This window comes from Cnephaeus nilssonii (assembly GCF_951640355.1).
Source record: "Cnephaeus nilssonii genome assembly, chromosome: 13".
Classification (NCBI taxonomy): domain Eukaryota; kingdom Metazoa; phylum Chordata; class Mammalia; order Chiroptera; family Vespertilionidae; genus Cnephaeus; species Cnephaeus nilssonii.
Window position 1 is genome coordinate 46,157,572 of NC_137084.1, and position 15,748 is coordinate 46,173,319.

Consider the following 15,748-nt stretch of genomic DNA (forward strand, 5'->3'; position numbering starts at 1 on the left):
ATTCATATATATATATATATATATATATATATATATATATATATATATATAGAGAGAGAGAGAGAGAGAGAGAGAGAGAGAGAGAGAAACAACTGGATGAATGTACTGAGATAAGATGTCAGGCAAGACTAGGCATCTGAGTGAGGGGAAGGATAGGCTTCCCTACTTGTGTTGCTCAGATTATGACAAGAATATTGCATTCAATTCTGAGGACTAACCTAGCATGTGTTCAAATGAAAGGCACCAGAACGGTGAAAGAACTAAAAACCCGAGGGGAAGGAACTGGGAATACAATCATGTGCTGCTTAACATCAGAATACGGTCTGAGAAATGTGTCTTTAGGCAATTTCATTGGTGTGCAAGCATCATAGAGTGTACTTACTAGTATACAAACCTAGATGGTATTGCCTACTACTGAAATTGTATGTGCTAAACTTTTATACAACTGGCAGTGCAATAGGTTTGTTTACATAAACATCATCACAAACATGTGAGTAATGTATGCACTAAGACATTACTTTGGCTATAATATCACTAGGTGATAGGAATTTTTAATCTTTTATTATAATCTTATGGGACCACTGTCGTATATTAGTTCCATTATTGAATGAAATGTCATTGTATGTTGCATGACTATATTTAGTTGGAAGAAGAGAAGACATGCTCAGTGACCCACACATAGCTCTAAACACCAGACTCTCTATTCTATGCATTTGTTCATGTCTGGGCCTGTTATATTTCCCTCTCTCCCATGGACAATTCCTGTTTGTTCTTTAAAGTCTAGGCAAGGTGGCAACTCCTCCAGGAAGCCATCCATGGCCCCAGAGCAGGATAGGCACCCTTCATATGTTCTTCCATTACACTCTGCAATTCTCCATTACTGCTGTTACCAATCCTAGCTAATAATAGACAAATATGCAAATTGACCATACCTCCGACACAGCCACAAGCCACGCCCACAAGCCACGCCCACCATCCCATCAGAGCGAGTATGCAAATTAACCCAAACCAAGATGGCTACAGCCACAGAGAGCAAGGTTTCCTAGGTAACAGAGGAAGCCAAGCTTCCCACCTGCCCTGGCCAGGCCTAAGCCTCCACTCAAGCTACAAAGTTTCAATTATACAAGGTAAACAAATTCAAACAAATGGCGGCAGAATGGAGCTTGAGAGAGCAGGCCAGGGTTGCCGCCGGCAACAGGGGAAGCAAAGCTTTCTGCACACCCTGGCCAGGCCCACCCGCTTAAGGCAACAAAGTTTCAATTATAACCCCAACACAAATGGCTGCCGGCAGCCTCGGAGGGAGCCCCAGGCTTGGCTCCGCCCCAGGCTACAAAGTTTCAATTGTAGAAGGTAAATAAATTCCAGATACCAGGGCCTCCACTTGCGTTGCCAGGGGGCGTGGCCCGCCTGCAAACCACCACAGGCCCCTCGCTCAGGCCGCCCCACACCCCAAGGGAACCCCCACCTGATCCGGGACGCCCTTCAGGGCAAACCAGCTGGCCCCCACCCCTGTACCAGGCCTCTATCCTATCTAATAAAAGAGTACTATGCAGATTGATCATCACTGCAACACACAATATAGCTGCCCCATGTGGTCAAAGATCCTGCCCCCATGTGGACACAAGATGGCCACCACAAGATGGCCAGCAGGAGAGGGCAGTTGGGAGGCACCCGGCCTGCAAGGGAGGGCAGTTGAGAAGGACCAGGCCTGCAAGGGAGGGCAGTTGGAGGTGATCAACCCTGCAGGAGAGGGCAGTTAGGGGTAACCAGGCCAGCAGAGGAGGGAAGTTGGGGGCAAACAGGCTGGCAGCAGAGTGGTTAGGGGGTGATCAGGCTGGCAGGCAGAAGCGGTTAGGGGCAATCAGGAAGGCAGGCAGGCAAGCAGTTGGGAGCCAGCAGTCCTGGATTGTGAGAGGGATGTCCGACTGCCTGTTTAGGCCCGATCCCACGGTGGGATCGGGCCTAAACAGGCAGTTGGACATCCCTTGAGGGGTCCCAGATTGGAGAGGGTACAGGCTGGGCTGAGGGACAACCTCCCTTCGTGCACAAATTTCGTGCACCGGGCCTCTAGTGTTTTATAAATATATTTATGCATCTGATTTCTCTATCAGAATGTGAGTTACCTAAGAGCAAGGACTCTCTCTGGTTGACATTGGTGCATCACTGTTTATATCATGGGGCTGCCACATAGCACTAAATAAATGTTTTATGAATCAGTGTTTAAGGGTTGACATGTTGAAGAGTATTAGGCTTATTCTGTGTGGTCCTAGGGATATTAAAGATAAAGAGACATTTTGCTCAGCATAGGGAAGAATTGTCTGAGCCAGTAGATGGCAAAAACTGCCTTGGAGATCTTGAGTCCTCTGTCCTCAGAGGGGCCCTAACATAGGCCAGACAAACACTTTAATTAGTTCAAAATTCTGTATTTGGTACCTGGGAAACAGGTATGCATAGGTAAAGATACTGTTTTTTCCTCAAGGAGTCTAGGGTCTAGGAGTAAAGATAATATGCTACTGAATGAAGTGATAAAAGGACATACAGGGCCCTATGGAAATAGAAAGAGAAATGAATTATTTAAGGTAGAAAGATTAGAGATTGGGTTCCACAAAGATGACTCAGACACATGTTTGAATTGCATTGTCAAAGATGAATAGGAATTTACCAGGCCAACTAGAACCCACAGGGATGTGAAAGTATGGCTGGCATCTCAGGGCAATGCAAGTAGTACATTATGGTTGTAATAGAGTAAGAGTATGTGGTGAGGATGGTGATAGTGCTACCAGTAATAATAGCAAACATTTGTTAAATTATTGAGTACCTGCTCTTGGGCAGGCATTGAAATATATGGCAGGAGATGTGGTTTGGGAAACTAACCAGAGGACAGATCTAAGCCTCTTGGACTTTATCCCTGTGAACCATTAATGGGTTTTGAGCAGAGGTGAGACACACTTTGATTTGCATATAAACTTAATTATTGGCAAGGTTATTAGCAGGGTAACAAAGCATTTGGATAGACAAGCTGGCCTTTGATCCTGAGACCTTTGATTCTATGCTATATTGTTACTATACCTGGTAATACTACTTTATCAACTTCATTGACAAGTTATACAAATTTCTTATTTTTGTCCCCTTTTGGACTACAAAGTTGTGGTTTTACATGCTTGTCTAACTGGACAGAGATCACATAAACCATTTTTCCAGTGATTGAGGAAGAGGGAAGAATCATCAATATTGAAGGACTTCTTCCTCTCTTTAATCTAAACATTAAGTAATCTTGAATGTTTCTTGCTGGATCCCTGTGTTGTCTCCTTTCAGAATAAATTTGAGTCAGCTACCTTAGGCCATCATTTGTTATACACAATCACTGAAATAAAGTAAGAAATGTCGTGTTGCCACTTACCTGGCTCTGGTGATCAGTAAACCATTCTGCCAGCCTGAATTTAGCTTGTTGTAGCTATAGAGATATTGGAGGCCCAGCTCTGCCTAAAGTGAGCTCAAGCAAATATTGACAGTTCTGTCTTAAGAATGATTTAGAGCTTGAATAGTATTTTCTTCAGATTTATTCCTAGGTGGCTACTTGGGTTCCAGTTCTGATTCTACCCCTTTACTGGCTATTTGAGCATAATATGCCACTTAATCTTGCTGAGCCTTAGTTGTCTCATCTATCTAATAGGTATAATACTACCTGTAAGAGTATTATGAGGATGAATTGACTGGCATATGTGAAAGTGCCAATATAAGATCTGGTAAATATGTTTAACAAATACTAGTTTCCTTCCTTTTTCTTCAGCCAGTCAGAATATCTAAAAACCACCATTATTGATCCACTAGAGCAGTGGTCGGCAAACTCATTAGTCAACGGAGCCAAATATCAACAGTACAATGATTGAAATTTCTTTAGAGAGCCAAATTTTTAAAACTTAAACTTCTTCTAATGCCACTTCTTCAAAATAGATTTGCCCAGGCCATGGTATTTTGTGGAAGAGCCACACTCAAGGGGCCAAAGAGCCGCATGTGGCTCATGAGCCACAGTTTGCCGACCACGGCACTAGAGGCCCGTTGCACGAAGAGATTCGTGCAATAGGCCTTCCTTCCCTTGGCTTCCAGCACTATTTTTCCTCCGGCACCTGGGACCCAGGCCTTTGCTCCGGCCAGAGTCTGCCTTCTTAGTCTTTGTTGCAGACTCTGGGGTCTGCAGTCTTGTCTTTGCTGTGGCACTCCACTCATTTCGCCCCCGCCCTGCCTCTCATAGCAGGCATCCTGCCCCGCCTGGCCACTCCGCGCCTGGAGCAGCTGGGCGGCTGCCATCTTTGGCCTTCTAATTTGCATACTCACTCTGATTGGCTGTGGGTGTAGCGGAGGTACAGTCAATTTACATGTTTGTCTATTATTAGGTAAGATTGTTAGTGATTAATTCCTTTGAGTACTAATAAGTTATGTGTTCCCTTGTGAACGGTAACATTTTAAGCTATTACTTACTCCTTTTTCAGCATTGATATATCACATTCTTGCGGCAACCAGCCAAGAGCAATACATTTGGGGATGGGATTAAGGAAAACATTAGAGAAGGGGTAGGGACAACCAGGAATGAGCATGGCCTTCAAATTTAAATAATCGAATTTTAATATTAGAAAAGATTTTTAAATTTTAGTCCAATATATAAATTTTATCAATGAAAAATAGTCCAAGAGCAGGGAGATGACTTGACTAAAGTTACACAGAAAGAAAAAGACAAGATTAGGACCCAATTTTATTTTTTATTATTTTGTTTCCTTTGTCTTAGCACTGTGTCTTACATTTATGGCGGTAGGAGTATAAAGGCTTTAAGTTTTTAGAAGTCTTCTCCCAGACTTTTTTCATTTATTTATTCATTCAACTCATTCTTTTTTGTTTTCATTAACTGAAATATACAGTTATTGATAATCTTGGGGATGGTAAAATTAAAGGTAATGTCTTATTTTTTTCTGCTTTTTCCAAGTATTCTATACTGAGCATATATTTTTATATTAGAAAAAATAAATGCTAGTAAAAAATGAATGTATTCATCTATTTCTCATAAGTAAAAATAAATTTACTTATCCTAGAAAATAAAACCAAAGAAAAATGTTTACTCACCTAAAATTTTATTTATAATACGAAAATAAAAATAGCTTAAATATTAGGTAATAATGTAAGCTAATTCAGACTTTATAATGTAAACAACAGATATTCTAGTTATAAATATTACCTTTCTTTTTTCCTTTGTTCCCTATTTCAGTGAATGGAACCATCTTACACCGAAAGCCCAAGCCAAAAACCTGTGACACTTCTTTAATTTCTACTTTCTCACCTCTACAACCACTAAAACCCCTTGATTCAACTTTCATAATAACTCTTGGATATATCTACCTCTGGCTATCTCTACCACTACCTTAATCAATTATCTCCAGTCCAATTTGGTGTTTCTGCCTTCCCTATCTGTTTGTCACAGTGGAACAGAAGTACTCTTGCTACAAACAAACTAATTATTTTCACGTGTTGAGCAATATTTGCTAGGCTTTGTACAAGTGCTGGGCATGAGATACATAAAATATTGTCCCTGCTCTCCCAACATGTCACTTTTTATAGTTCAAGCTCATAAATTTGAACCACAGGCTTTGTGATCTGGCCCCTGCCTACCTCTGCAGACTCATCTTCAGATCCACAACCCACCCCACTCTGGAACTCAGTGCTCTTTTACTAGCAATAATTTTGCTAGTTATGGTTTTGAAATAAGACTTCTATTTATATCACCCAGATTTTAAAGTCCGTGCTATTTTAGCATATGCTCAGTTTAATTTAGTTCTTTAAAAAAATAAAATAAACAAGTAGCCAACACCTGGAGTCTAGACCTTTCTTTCAGCTACATATTTGTATTTATAGTTGCCTGATTGGTATTTTCACCTGGCTGTCTCACAGGTACCTTAAACTCAACATGTTGAAAATTGTTCTTATAACTTTCTGTTTTCACAATTTCAGTAAACTGTACTACCATCATCTGAAGTGTTTAGGCAAAACACTGGGGAGTCATCCTTAGCAGTTAGTTTATTTTCCCTCACAGTGAGCTTTGTATAAAATCAATCACAAATCCCTGTTTATTTTACTTCCTAGGTATTTCTCAAGCCTGTTCACTTACATCTATTCCCAATTCTGCTACCTTAATCCAAGTAGCAATTTTCCTCAGCCTGGACTGCTGTAACTTCTTGGCTAGTCCTCCCACGTCTATGCCTTTTCTCTTCAGAACACTCTCCATACAGGATTGGTTTAAGGATTAGCAATAACCTATCTATATAACACTCAGCTTAGTGTCTCACTTGTAATTTAATACATAATAGCTATTACTATTATTATTATTATTATTATTGCTAATGACATTATCTTTCAGAGGCATAGGTTACTTAGATTAACTAAATGACTTTCCCGACCATTAATACTTCTTCTTATGTATATTAGTGGACATTTTATCCATCTTAAGTGCTATAGAAAAGGGCAGAAATGCAAAAGAATACTGATAGTACCCATAGACCTCTAGATGGTGAACATCATACTTTCCTGCAAGTATGATATTATAATTTGTGATACCAAATGATCTGAGCTGCCCAGTACGTCCTGCATTCTACTTAGCTATGTACATTAGGACAGATAGATAGATGGATACGCTTGTTTATTCAAAAACAATAAACTAAAATAAACATACTCAGGGTAAATTAGATAATGATAAATATATAAAAGAATCAATAAAAGATATGAGATAATGAGGTGACCATTTAATCATGAAATTTTACTTTATTTGCATAATAATTGCAACTCCACAGTATTCACATCCTATTATCTGTCTTTGTTTCTTATAGCTATTGGATGAACTCCCAATGATTTACAGCAGTTGTATATTTGTGTACTGCATGTAAGTATTTAAGTTTAAAATTTAGTTATTTCATATATTTTAAAATTCATATTGGCCTCATAGCGAATTAAGTTATATAACTAACTCAGTTAATATTACTGAGAGATTATAATAGTGTAAAAGATTATAATATTTGTGATCTTAATGTAGAGTATAATCTCTGGGAAGTTACAATAATGTTGTTTATTAACTTTTGTGATATAGCCAATTTAGGTAGACTATTACTTAAATTTGACATAACTTACATAATTTGCCTTTCCTTGAGTTATAAATGTATACATGTTTAGGTAAAGATTTTACATATTATGCCATAAAAATAATATTTATCTATGTTGTACAAGATAAATGCGTATTGTCCCTATATTATAGATGATGAAGTGAAGCACAGAGAGGTTTAGTAACTTGTCTAAGTATATGTTGAAAGTCTGTAGAAAGTTATTATAAGAGTTTGAACCAAAACTGTAGACAGTTGCTGGGAAGCAAGATCTCAAATGCTATAGAGAATGACAGTTTTGCAGTTTATTTTATGCATTTGGAATTAAGGAGGGAACTAAAGAAGATTACAGGAAGGTGGGAGAAAGCAAGGCAGGGATTGGATTATAGGATAGTTAAGATGATGTGCTTTCATAAAGGTGGTTAGGCTTATTTCAAAGGTGTGTTAACCTAGATGCACAGAAACAATGGACAGGGCTTGTTTAAGGCAAAGATAAACCCTTTACTAAAATGTTATATGACTGGGGCATTACTACCCACCATGACCTGACCACTTAGGAGTTTATGATCAAATCATCTGGGAAGGTACTTTCTGTAGAGCCCCTTGTTAGTCCACAGATATAAAGCAGAATTTATGCTTAGGTGACTTACCTAAGGTCATGTAGTTGGTAAGTGTCAGAGTTGGAAACTGAACTACAAGTTTAGTAACCTTGTTACTGGAAAGGGGACCTGGCCCTAAGCAGGTCTGCCTAGGGCTCACCGGTAGTGTGTGGGTTCTTAACTTCGTGCAGGAAAAATTTCACAACACGAGTCCAGGTGAATTTTAGAGGACATTTATTAAAACTGGGGACAGTGAGACAAGAAAGGGCTGGGGGAATGAGCCGAGCCTGGTCTGCTTTGGCTCACTAAGAAGTCAGAAAAAGGGGGCCTGGGTGTCAGGTTCAAGGGATTTGCCCAGGATGAACTGCCACTGCCCAGTGTTGCCCTAGTTGCAAACCTTTTGGGGCCCCTTACAACTTAGGAGATGCATGCCTGTGGGGAAAGAACGGGATGGGGGAGGCATGGGCATGTTCCTGGGAGGAAGAGCATGTGCTGGGACCTTTATTTTGAGGGATTTTAAAAGCTGGGTGATTAGGGGGGATCTCAATAGGATATTCATCAGCTTTATGCTGATGTACCAAAATGAGATTTATTCTCTTAATTTCATCTGTCCTTGGGTGTGGTTAGCAAATGGCACTAATTGGATTTCTGCTGTCTCCCTGAGTAGGGTGATTTAAGCCAGTGGTCACCAACTGGTGGTCCGAGGACCACTGGTGGTTCGTGAGGTCCAAAAGGTTAGCGACCGCTGGTTTAAGCTATTTACCCTCTGGTTGGGAAGGAGAAGTTCAAACCATTTACTCTTAAATGTCCTTGATTTAGGGAATATGGGATTTACTAGGTGGCTGCAAACTGCTTGGCATCTAGATTTCCTAAATGGCTGCAAACTGCTGTTTAACTATCTCAGTTTCCTATTCCACCCATCCTGGCTTTATAGCCTGTTTCAACCTTACCTTCTAAATATATGTTCTGTTCCCCAGAACTAATACTTAACACGTCTCTGAGCCTCTGAGCCCTTTATGTGATGGTTGGCTGATTCTTCTCAATATGGTCATCATTGCTAGCTCAAGAATATCTTCTAAAGATATGTAAAATTCAGAACAATTTAAAAACATATTATTTTAAAAGTTCTGAAATTTTTTTCTGGAAAGGGCCAGACAGTAACTCTTTTTGGCTTTGTGTGCCTGTAATCTGTTGCACCCCTTCAACTTTGCTGTTGCAGCATGGAAGATATGTAAACAAATAGATGTGACTATGTTCCAGTAAAATTTTATTTACAAAAAAACAGGCTTAGGCTGAAAAATTGCGCTGATCTAGAAAAATACTTTCAGATGAGCTCTTTTTACTAAGTCATCAAGTTCCAGAATTTAAAGACAATAGAGATCTTATAAGTCATCTGTGCCACCACCTTTCCTTACAGAGAAGGAAATAGGAGTTGGGTCCAATTCCCACAGCCAATTGATTAGTGAACTGAGAGAAGTCTCCTACTGTTTTTATTAAAACATGGGTTCAAAGATTGGATACTTAACTGATGGCCATATATTTGTTTATATATCCTTACTTACTGAATATTTCCTCTGTCAGATACTATCCTAGTGACTAGATATATGGAATTCACAAAGAATTCACAGTCTGGTTGGGAGACAGATAAGTAAAAAGATAATTATAATATAGTGATATTTTCTATAATAGTATGTTATTCCTGGATCCTTAGTTGAAAGATATAGGAACCTACTCAAGCTAGTGTGAGTTACGAGAGATTTATTTATTGTAAGGACATGAGGAAATGATGTAGGACCCAACATGAGGAGATAGAGCCTCATTAAACTGGAAGGACAGCTTCTCTCTCTCCCTCCCTCTTTTCTCCATTCCTTCCTCTCAACATGGCTTCAAGTCTTTATGTCTGCTTTATTTTCCCCTCCCTGCAGACCACTTCTCTGCTCATTCATCTGTTGAGCATTCAGTTTGGCTGCCCTGTTGTCAGCATCAGACTTGGAATCCCTATGGCTTTATACTTTGACTCTCCACACTTGACTGATTCGGTCTCCAGCTTCCAAACAACAAATTTTCAGGGGTGAGCCACTCATTGGTCCAGTTTAAATAAGGTGCCTACTCCTGTTCCCCCAACCTCTCGGGGGCTGTAGACAGTCCAAGTTCTCTGAGATGAGAGTATGGATGGGAAGAAATGATGGGCATCACTAGACCCAGAAGTGTGTGTGTAAGTGGTCAAACAGCATTCTATTTATTTTCCTAGTTATATACTCTAAAGCAATTTTCTTTGTCTCTCTCTTTTTAAGGTTTGAATGTTTCAAGACCAAGAATTCAGTAAACTACCATCTGCTTTTTACCTTAGTTCTATTCAGTTTAATAGTAACCACAGTAAGTCATATTTTGTTTCTAACAGATTGAGCATGGGAACTAGCCTTTTATGGAGTTTGGCACATTTTGCTTCCAGTGTTTGGTTCATGCTGTTCAAATTGAAATGTTTCTAGAGAAAACTCACAGTTACTGCTTCTTTGTTTCCCATTCAGGTGTTATTTCTCAACAAAAAGTTGAAACAACTTTTTAAAACTCTGGTTTAAAAAAATGGGGGAAAAATCAAAAGGTTAATATTTAGTAGAAATGGGAAGAAATGAACTTCTTCTAATGGATGGATATATTGTCTCCTGTTTGTTAAAAAAAGAGAGAGAGAGATTCGCTCTGCTCTGTTGAGCCTAATATGACTATTTTTTAACCTTTTCCTAATAAGTTGAGAGAGCTGGTCACTTCTGAGCCTACCTAAGTGTCTTTTTTCCTCAAGTGAATTGAATTTTGTATAAAGATATACTCATTTCAACAAACTTGTATTGCAAACCTATCATATGAAGCAGTAGAAAATATAAAGATGACTGAGAAGCAGTTGCTTTGCTTGAGGAGTACATTCTAATACAGAAGTCAAACGTGTAAATGAAGAATTGCTTCAAAAGATAATAATTGCAATAACAGAGGTAAAAACTAGTCATACAAGGATGAGATGAAGGAGTATCAATGAAGATTTCTAGAGTGGGTCAAGGAAAGCTCCATAGAGAAGGCATTTAAGCTGAGTTTTAACTGATGAGTAGGAGTTCGCCAGGCCCTTGGGCAAGAGTGTGGTGAAGCATTTCTAGTAGACTATTACACTGTCCATAGGCATAGAGCCAGGTGTACTGGACTGAATTTAACCACCCATATGACAATGGAGCCTAAAACTAGAGTTTGTGTAACTGGGAACACATCTGGGCAAGTGACTTAGAAGTTTTGGGCAGAAACACAAGAAATTTGTTTTATTAATCCTCACCCAAGGATATTTTTCCATTAATTTTTACAGAGTGCAAGAAAGGGTGCAGGGAGTCGGGGACAGAGAGAAACATCCAAGTGAGAGAGACACATGGATTGGTTGCCTCCCGCATGCGTCCTGACCAGGGCTGGGGATCAAGCCTGCAACCAAAGTATATGCCCTTGTTCAGAATCAAACCCGGGACCCTTCAGCCCATGGGCTGATGCTCTATCCACTGAGCAAAACTGGCTGGGGCAGAGATTTTTTTTTTAATGTTTTCACTTTTTGAGCACCTACTATGCTAGTCACTTTTATGCCCTTTTTAAAAGATATTTTATTGGTTCTTAGAGAGGGAGAGAGAAACTTCAATGTGAGAGCAGGATATTGATAGGCTGCCTCTTGCATGCCCCCTACGAGGGATTGAACCAGCAACCCCTTTGGTGCATGGGATGATGCCACACCGGCCAGGGCACTTTCATGTATTTTAGCTTCTTATTTGTCACCAATATTATTCCCATTATCAAGATAAGGAAAATTAGTCTTTTGGTTGTGATGCCACTTACTCAAAGCCTGTAGCAAGTAAGTGGCAGTCTGAAATTAAATTTGTGTCTCTACCTCTAAGGCTAGTGTTCTTTATACTGTAGAACATATCTGCTACAGGGTTCTAGGCATAACCTCTTCAGCTGTCACAAGTATCCATGCATCTTTGTCCCTCCTTGATGCTGATGCAGAGGCCAAGAGACCAGAGATATCCACAACAATTTTGAAACATGTAGTTTGCCATGGTAAAGCTAGCACTGGGAGAGACCCACCTGTAGGGACTAGCCCTCCTATGGCATTGCCACTTAATCTGATTGGTTTTGTATGGCTGGAGTCAGATCTGAGTAGCAGGACTAGGGAAGCAGGAGAGGTTTGGAATTTGCAGAATTGTTGTAATAAGTTTTCTTCTCCCCTTCATCATGCATTTCATTCACATATGTTTTAATATTTTGCAGGTTTACCTTAAGGTAAAGGAGCCTGTATTCCATCAGGTAATTCTTTAAAATTATTACACATTTGATTGATTAACAATACTTGCCTGCTTTATGTTTTCCTTTTCTGATAAATAATATGCAGATACAGAGGTTGCAAACTCAAGTGCCTACAGGAGCCAGCTGTAGCTAACAGGAATCTACCTGGAACAGTCAATGCCCAGGCCCACCTGGCTGTTGGTATTCAGTAATGCAGGTGCAACATTGCTCATATAAGGAGAAAAAAGGAGGAAGCCTTATGCACATACATATATAATGTCTTTTATGACATTATTTTCTAGAAAAGATAGAGTGAAAAGTCCTTGAATATTTTCCTCCTAATATATATTACTAGGAGTCCAGTGCACGAAATCGCGCACCCGAAACTCCACACAGAGCTCCAGCATGCCTGGCCCAGCTCCTAACCTCTCTGGCCTTCTCTGGACACTTCAAGCCCCGTCCTTAGTCCCTCCAGTCACCTCAGGCTGGTCCCGCCTTGTCCGGGAGCCTCCCTGCTTCCGCCCATCTCCGGAGCAACGCGACAGCTCCGCCCCATCATGGCGCCAGAGGAGAGCTTGGAAGCCTCCCGCCTGCTGCGCTGTGCTCCTTCCCCTGGCAAGTGGGTGGCAGGGCGCTCTGAGTGCGAGCAGTGGGTGGCGAAGGACTGATGTGGGGGTGCTACGGGCTCTCACCCCCGCCCTCCCCGGCACGGGATGGTTATGCCTCCTCTGGGTGCCTCCCCGCTTCAGCCCCGTCTCCAGAGCATGCGCAGGCAGCCTCCTGTGATAGGTTGTTACGTGTTACGGCATCCCGACCATTAGCATATTAGCTCTTTATTATTATGATAAGTTTTTTGAGGTAGAAGGTTATTTAAATTGAGGGAAACAAACACAGGAAACTGCTGGAGGAAATAATGATTTAAGTGTATCCCATAATGAAACCAGAATGAAATAAAGTAGCAGACCCTAACTAGAGAGAGCTATTGTTTATTGAGTGCCACCATGTGCCTGGTACTATGCTCATTGCTACACAGACTAGTCTCCCCAGCAATCCTGAAAATTAGGGCTTATTATCCACATTAGTAGGAAAATGAGCTCACAAATATTAAATAATTTGTCCCCGGGTTACATAGTTATTAAGAGGCAGAGCCAGGATTATAATCTAGATTTTTTTGACTCCTGTCACCATTCTTTTAACAAACTAACAAGTAAAAATAAATAAATAAGCACACATTTCAGGAGTGTCAGAAGTTTTGTAGTTTTAGATTATTTTGTGCTTATATAATAAGTAAATATACCCAAAACTTTTTAAACTGAAGCTAGACAGTAATCATCTAACTGAAATCTGGTTTTTATTTTTATTTATTTATTTAAACAGAGATATTGGATTATATACATTTATTTATTTATGTGTAAACAGAGAGGGAAGGAGGGATGGAAGAGATCAATTTGTTGTTCCATTTATTTATGCATTGGTTGATTCTAATATGTACTCTGACCGGGGATCAAAACTGCAACTGGAGTATTGGAATGACACTCGAACATAACAGAGCTGCCAGGCCAGGGCCGAAATCTGTTTTTTAAATAAATTCCAAAACCACATTATTCTGCCTTGCTTTTCTACAGGTCAGCTGAAAATAGACATAGTAGATGTTACAGGAGAGGACACCCTCAACTCACTTCCCTGTTTATTATAGCTTGAAGTGATGTCATTGTTTAGAAAGATTTATTGACACTGTAGAAAATGAAGAAGTAAGTTTATATTAAAAATAGTTCAATTTTTATAATATGTTTGTTTGCCTTTATAAGAAAGAAAAATCAACCACAAAAAAACAAAATTTGGAAACTTGAGGTTAATTTTTGTAAGTTTATGACCAATTTTCCATTTTATATTTTAGATCTATTTGACATTATGTTTATGTAATAACAGTAAAAAAAATCTATATATATAAAAGGCTAAGCCACCGTCCGATCATCCAACCGGTAGCTATGACATGCAATGACCACCAAGGGGCAGATGCTCAATGCAGGAGCTGCCAAGCTGTGGTGACTTGGCAGCTGCAGTTCTCGGGTGATGCACCCTAGAACTAGAGAGGAGGGAGCCTGATTCCAGGGTGCGTAACCTGAGAACCGCCCTCTCACAATCTGGGACCCCTCAGGAGATGTTGGAGAGCCAGTTTCAGCTCGATCCCTGCAGGCCAGGCCTAGGGACCCCACCTGCCAGAGGGACCCGCTCACTCCACAGATGCCCTTTGAGCCATGGTGCCGCCCCAGGTGCGGCTGGCCAGGGAGGGACCACAGGAGGTTGGCTCCAGGGTGTGTCCAGCCCGTCTCGCCCAGTCCCACCCCATCGGCCACCTTCTAATTAATTTACTTTCAATGTGCATGAATCCATGCACCAGGGCACTAGTATTCATATAATATCTCATGCTGTAATTTCCACATGTTTTTCCAGTAATAAATATTTTCTTCTCTGTGTAGAGTGGTAATGTTTGCTGATAGGAAGAGAGACAGAATGAAAGATTATAGCTATGGCTTATATCCTAGGCTTAGAGATTAGAAATCAGGCTGAAAAAAATAAAATAAAATAAAAATGAGGATGGAGAAGTGAAGAAGTAGGGGAATGCTAGTGTGAAGTAGCTAAATAACCTGAAGTAGAATACATTCATTCATTCAACAGATGTCCACTTCCACTGTGTACTTTCTCAGTACCAAATTCTGAGCTGTAAGTTGTAATTAAAGAGGCATAAAAGTAAGACTTTAAGATCTAGCTTTACTGGTTTGGCTCAGTGGACAGAGTGTCGGCTTGTGGACTGAAGGGTTGTGGGCTCGATCCCTACTAGGGGGCATGCAGAAGGCAGCCGATCAATGACTCTCTCTCATCATTGATATTTCTATCGCTTCCTCTCCCTTTCTTTCTGAAATCAATAAAAATACATTTAAAAAAAGACTTTAACCCTTTGCACTCGCTTGCTTTTTTCTCGATTCCTTTATTCTACTCGGGATTTAATTTTTTAAATACCCCAGATTTTACAAAGTGCGGCAGTAGAATAAAAAACTGGAGTTTCTTTTAATACAAACTTATTTATTTGGATTTTTTTATATTTCAAATTATTGATACATTCAAAGAGTAATTTTAATCTCAACATCCGAGTGCAAAAGGTTAAGATCTAAAGTCAGACAGACTTGGATTCCAATCTAATCTCTCCACTTATTAGCTGTATACCTTGGACAAGTTACTTAACTTCTTTGAGCTTTTTAAGTGCCAGGTGCTGTGCTAGGCACAAGAGATATATTAATAAATGAAATAAAGAGGTCCCTGCTCTTAAGGAGTTTATTATGCTGGCTAAAATTGGTATAAAGTTGTCTGAGGATTAAATGAGATAATGCATATAAAAAATCCTTAGCACATAGTAAGCACTCAGTAAGCATCCTATATAATAAAGAGGTAATATGCAAATTACCCTCACACCCTCACATCATCACAAGATGGCCGCCCCATGTCATCACAAGATGGCCGCCCCCATGTTGTCATAAGATGGCCGCCACAAGTTGGCCGCCCCACATTGTCACAAGAGGGCCACTCCCATGTCATCACAAGATGGCTGCCCCCACGTTGTCACAAGATGGCTGGCAGGGGAGGGCAGTTGGGGGCGATCAGGCCAGCAGGGGAGCAGTTAGGTGTTGGAGAGCGATTAGGGGGTGATCAAGA

The 15,748-nt window shown here is 40.2% G+C and overlaps 1 protein-coding gene across 1 annotated transcript in view; it reads left to right on the forward strand.

Moving 5' to 3' along the window:
* ACER3 (alkaline ceramidase 3) overlaps positions 1 to 15,748 on the forward strand; it is a 92,557-nt gene that overhangs the window by 48,193 nt on the left and 28,616 nt on the right. Inside the window, exons 4-6 of the mRNA XM_079788188.1 lie at positions 6,870 to 6,922; positions 10,030 to 10,111; positions 12,023 to 12,058. Coding sequence (XP_079644314.1) covers positions 6,870 to 6,922; positions 10,030 to 10,111; positions 12,023 to 12,058 — 171 coding nt within the window. The remainder of the gene's footprint in view (positions 1 to 6,869; positions 6,923 to 10,029; positions 10,112 to 12,022; positions 12,059 to 15,748) is intronic.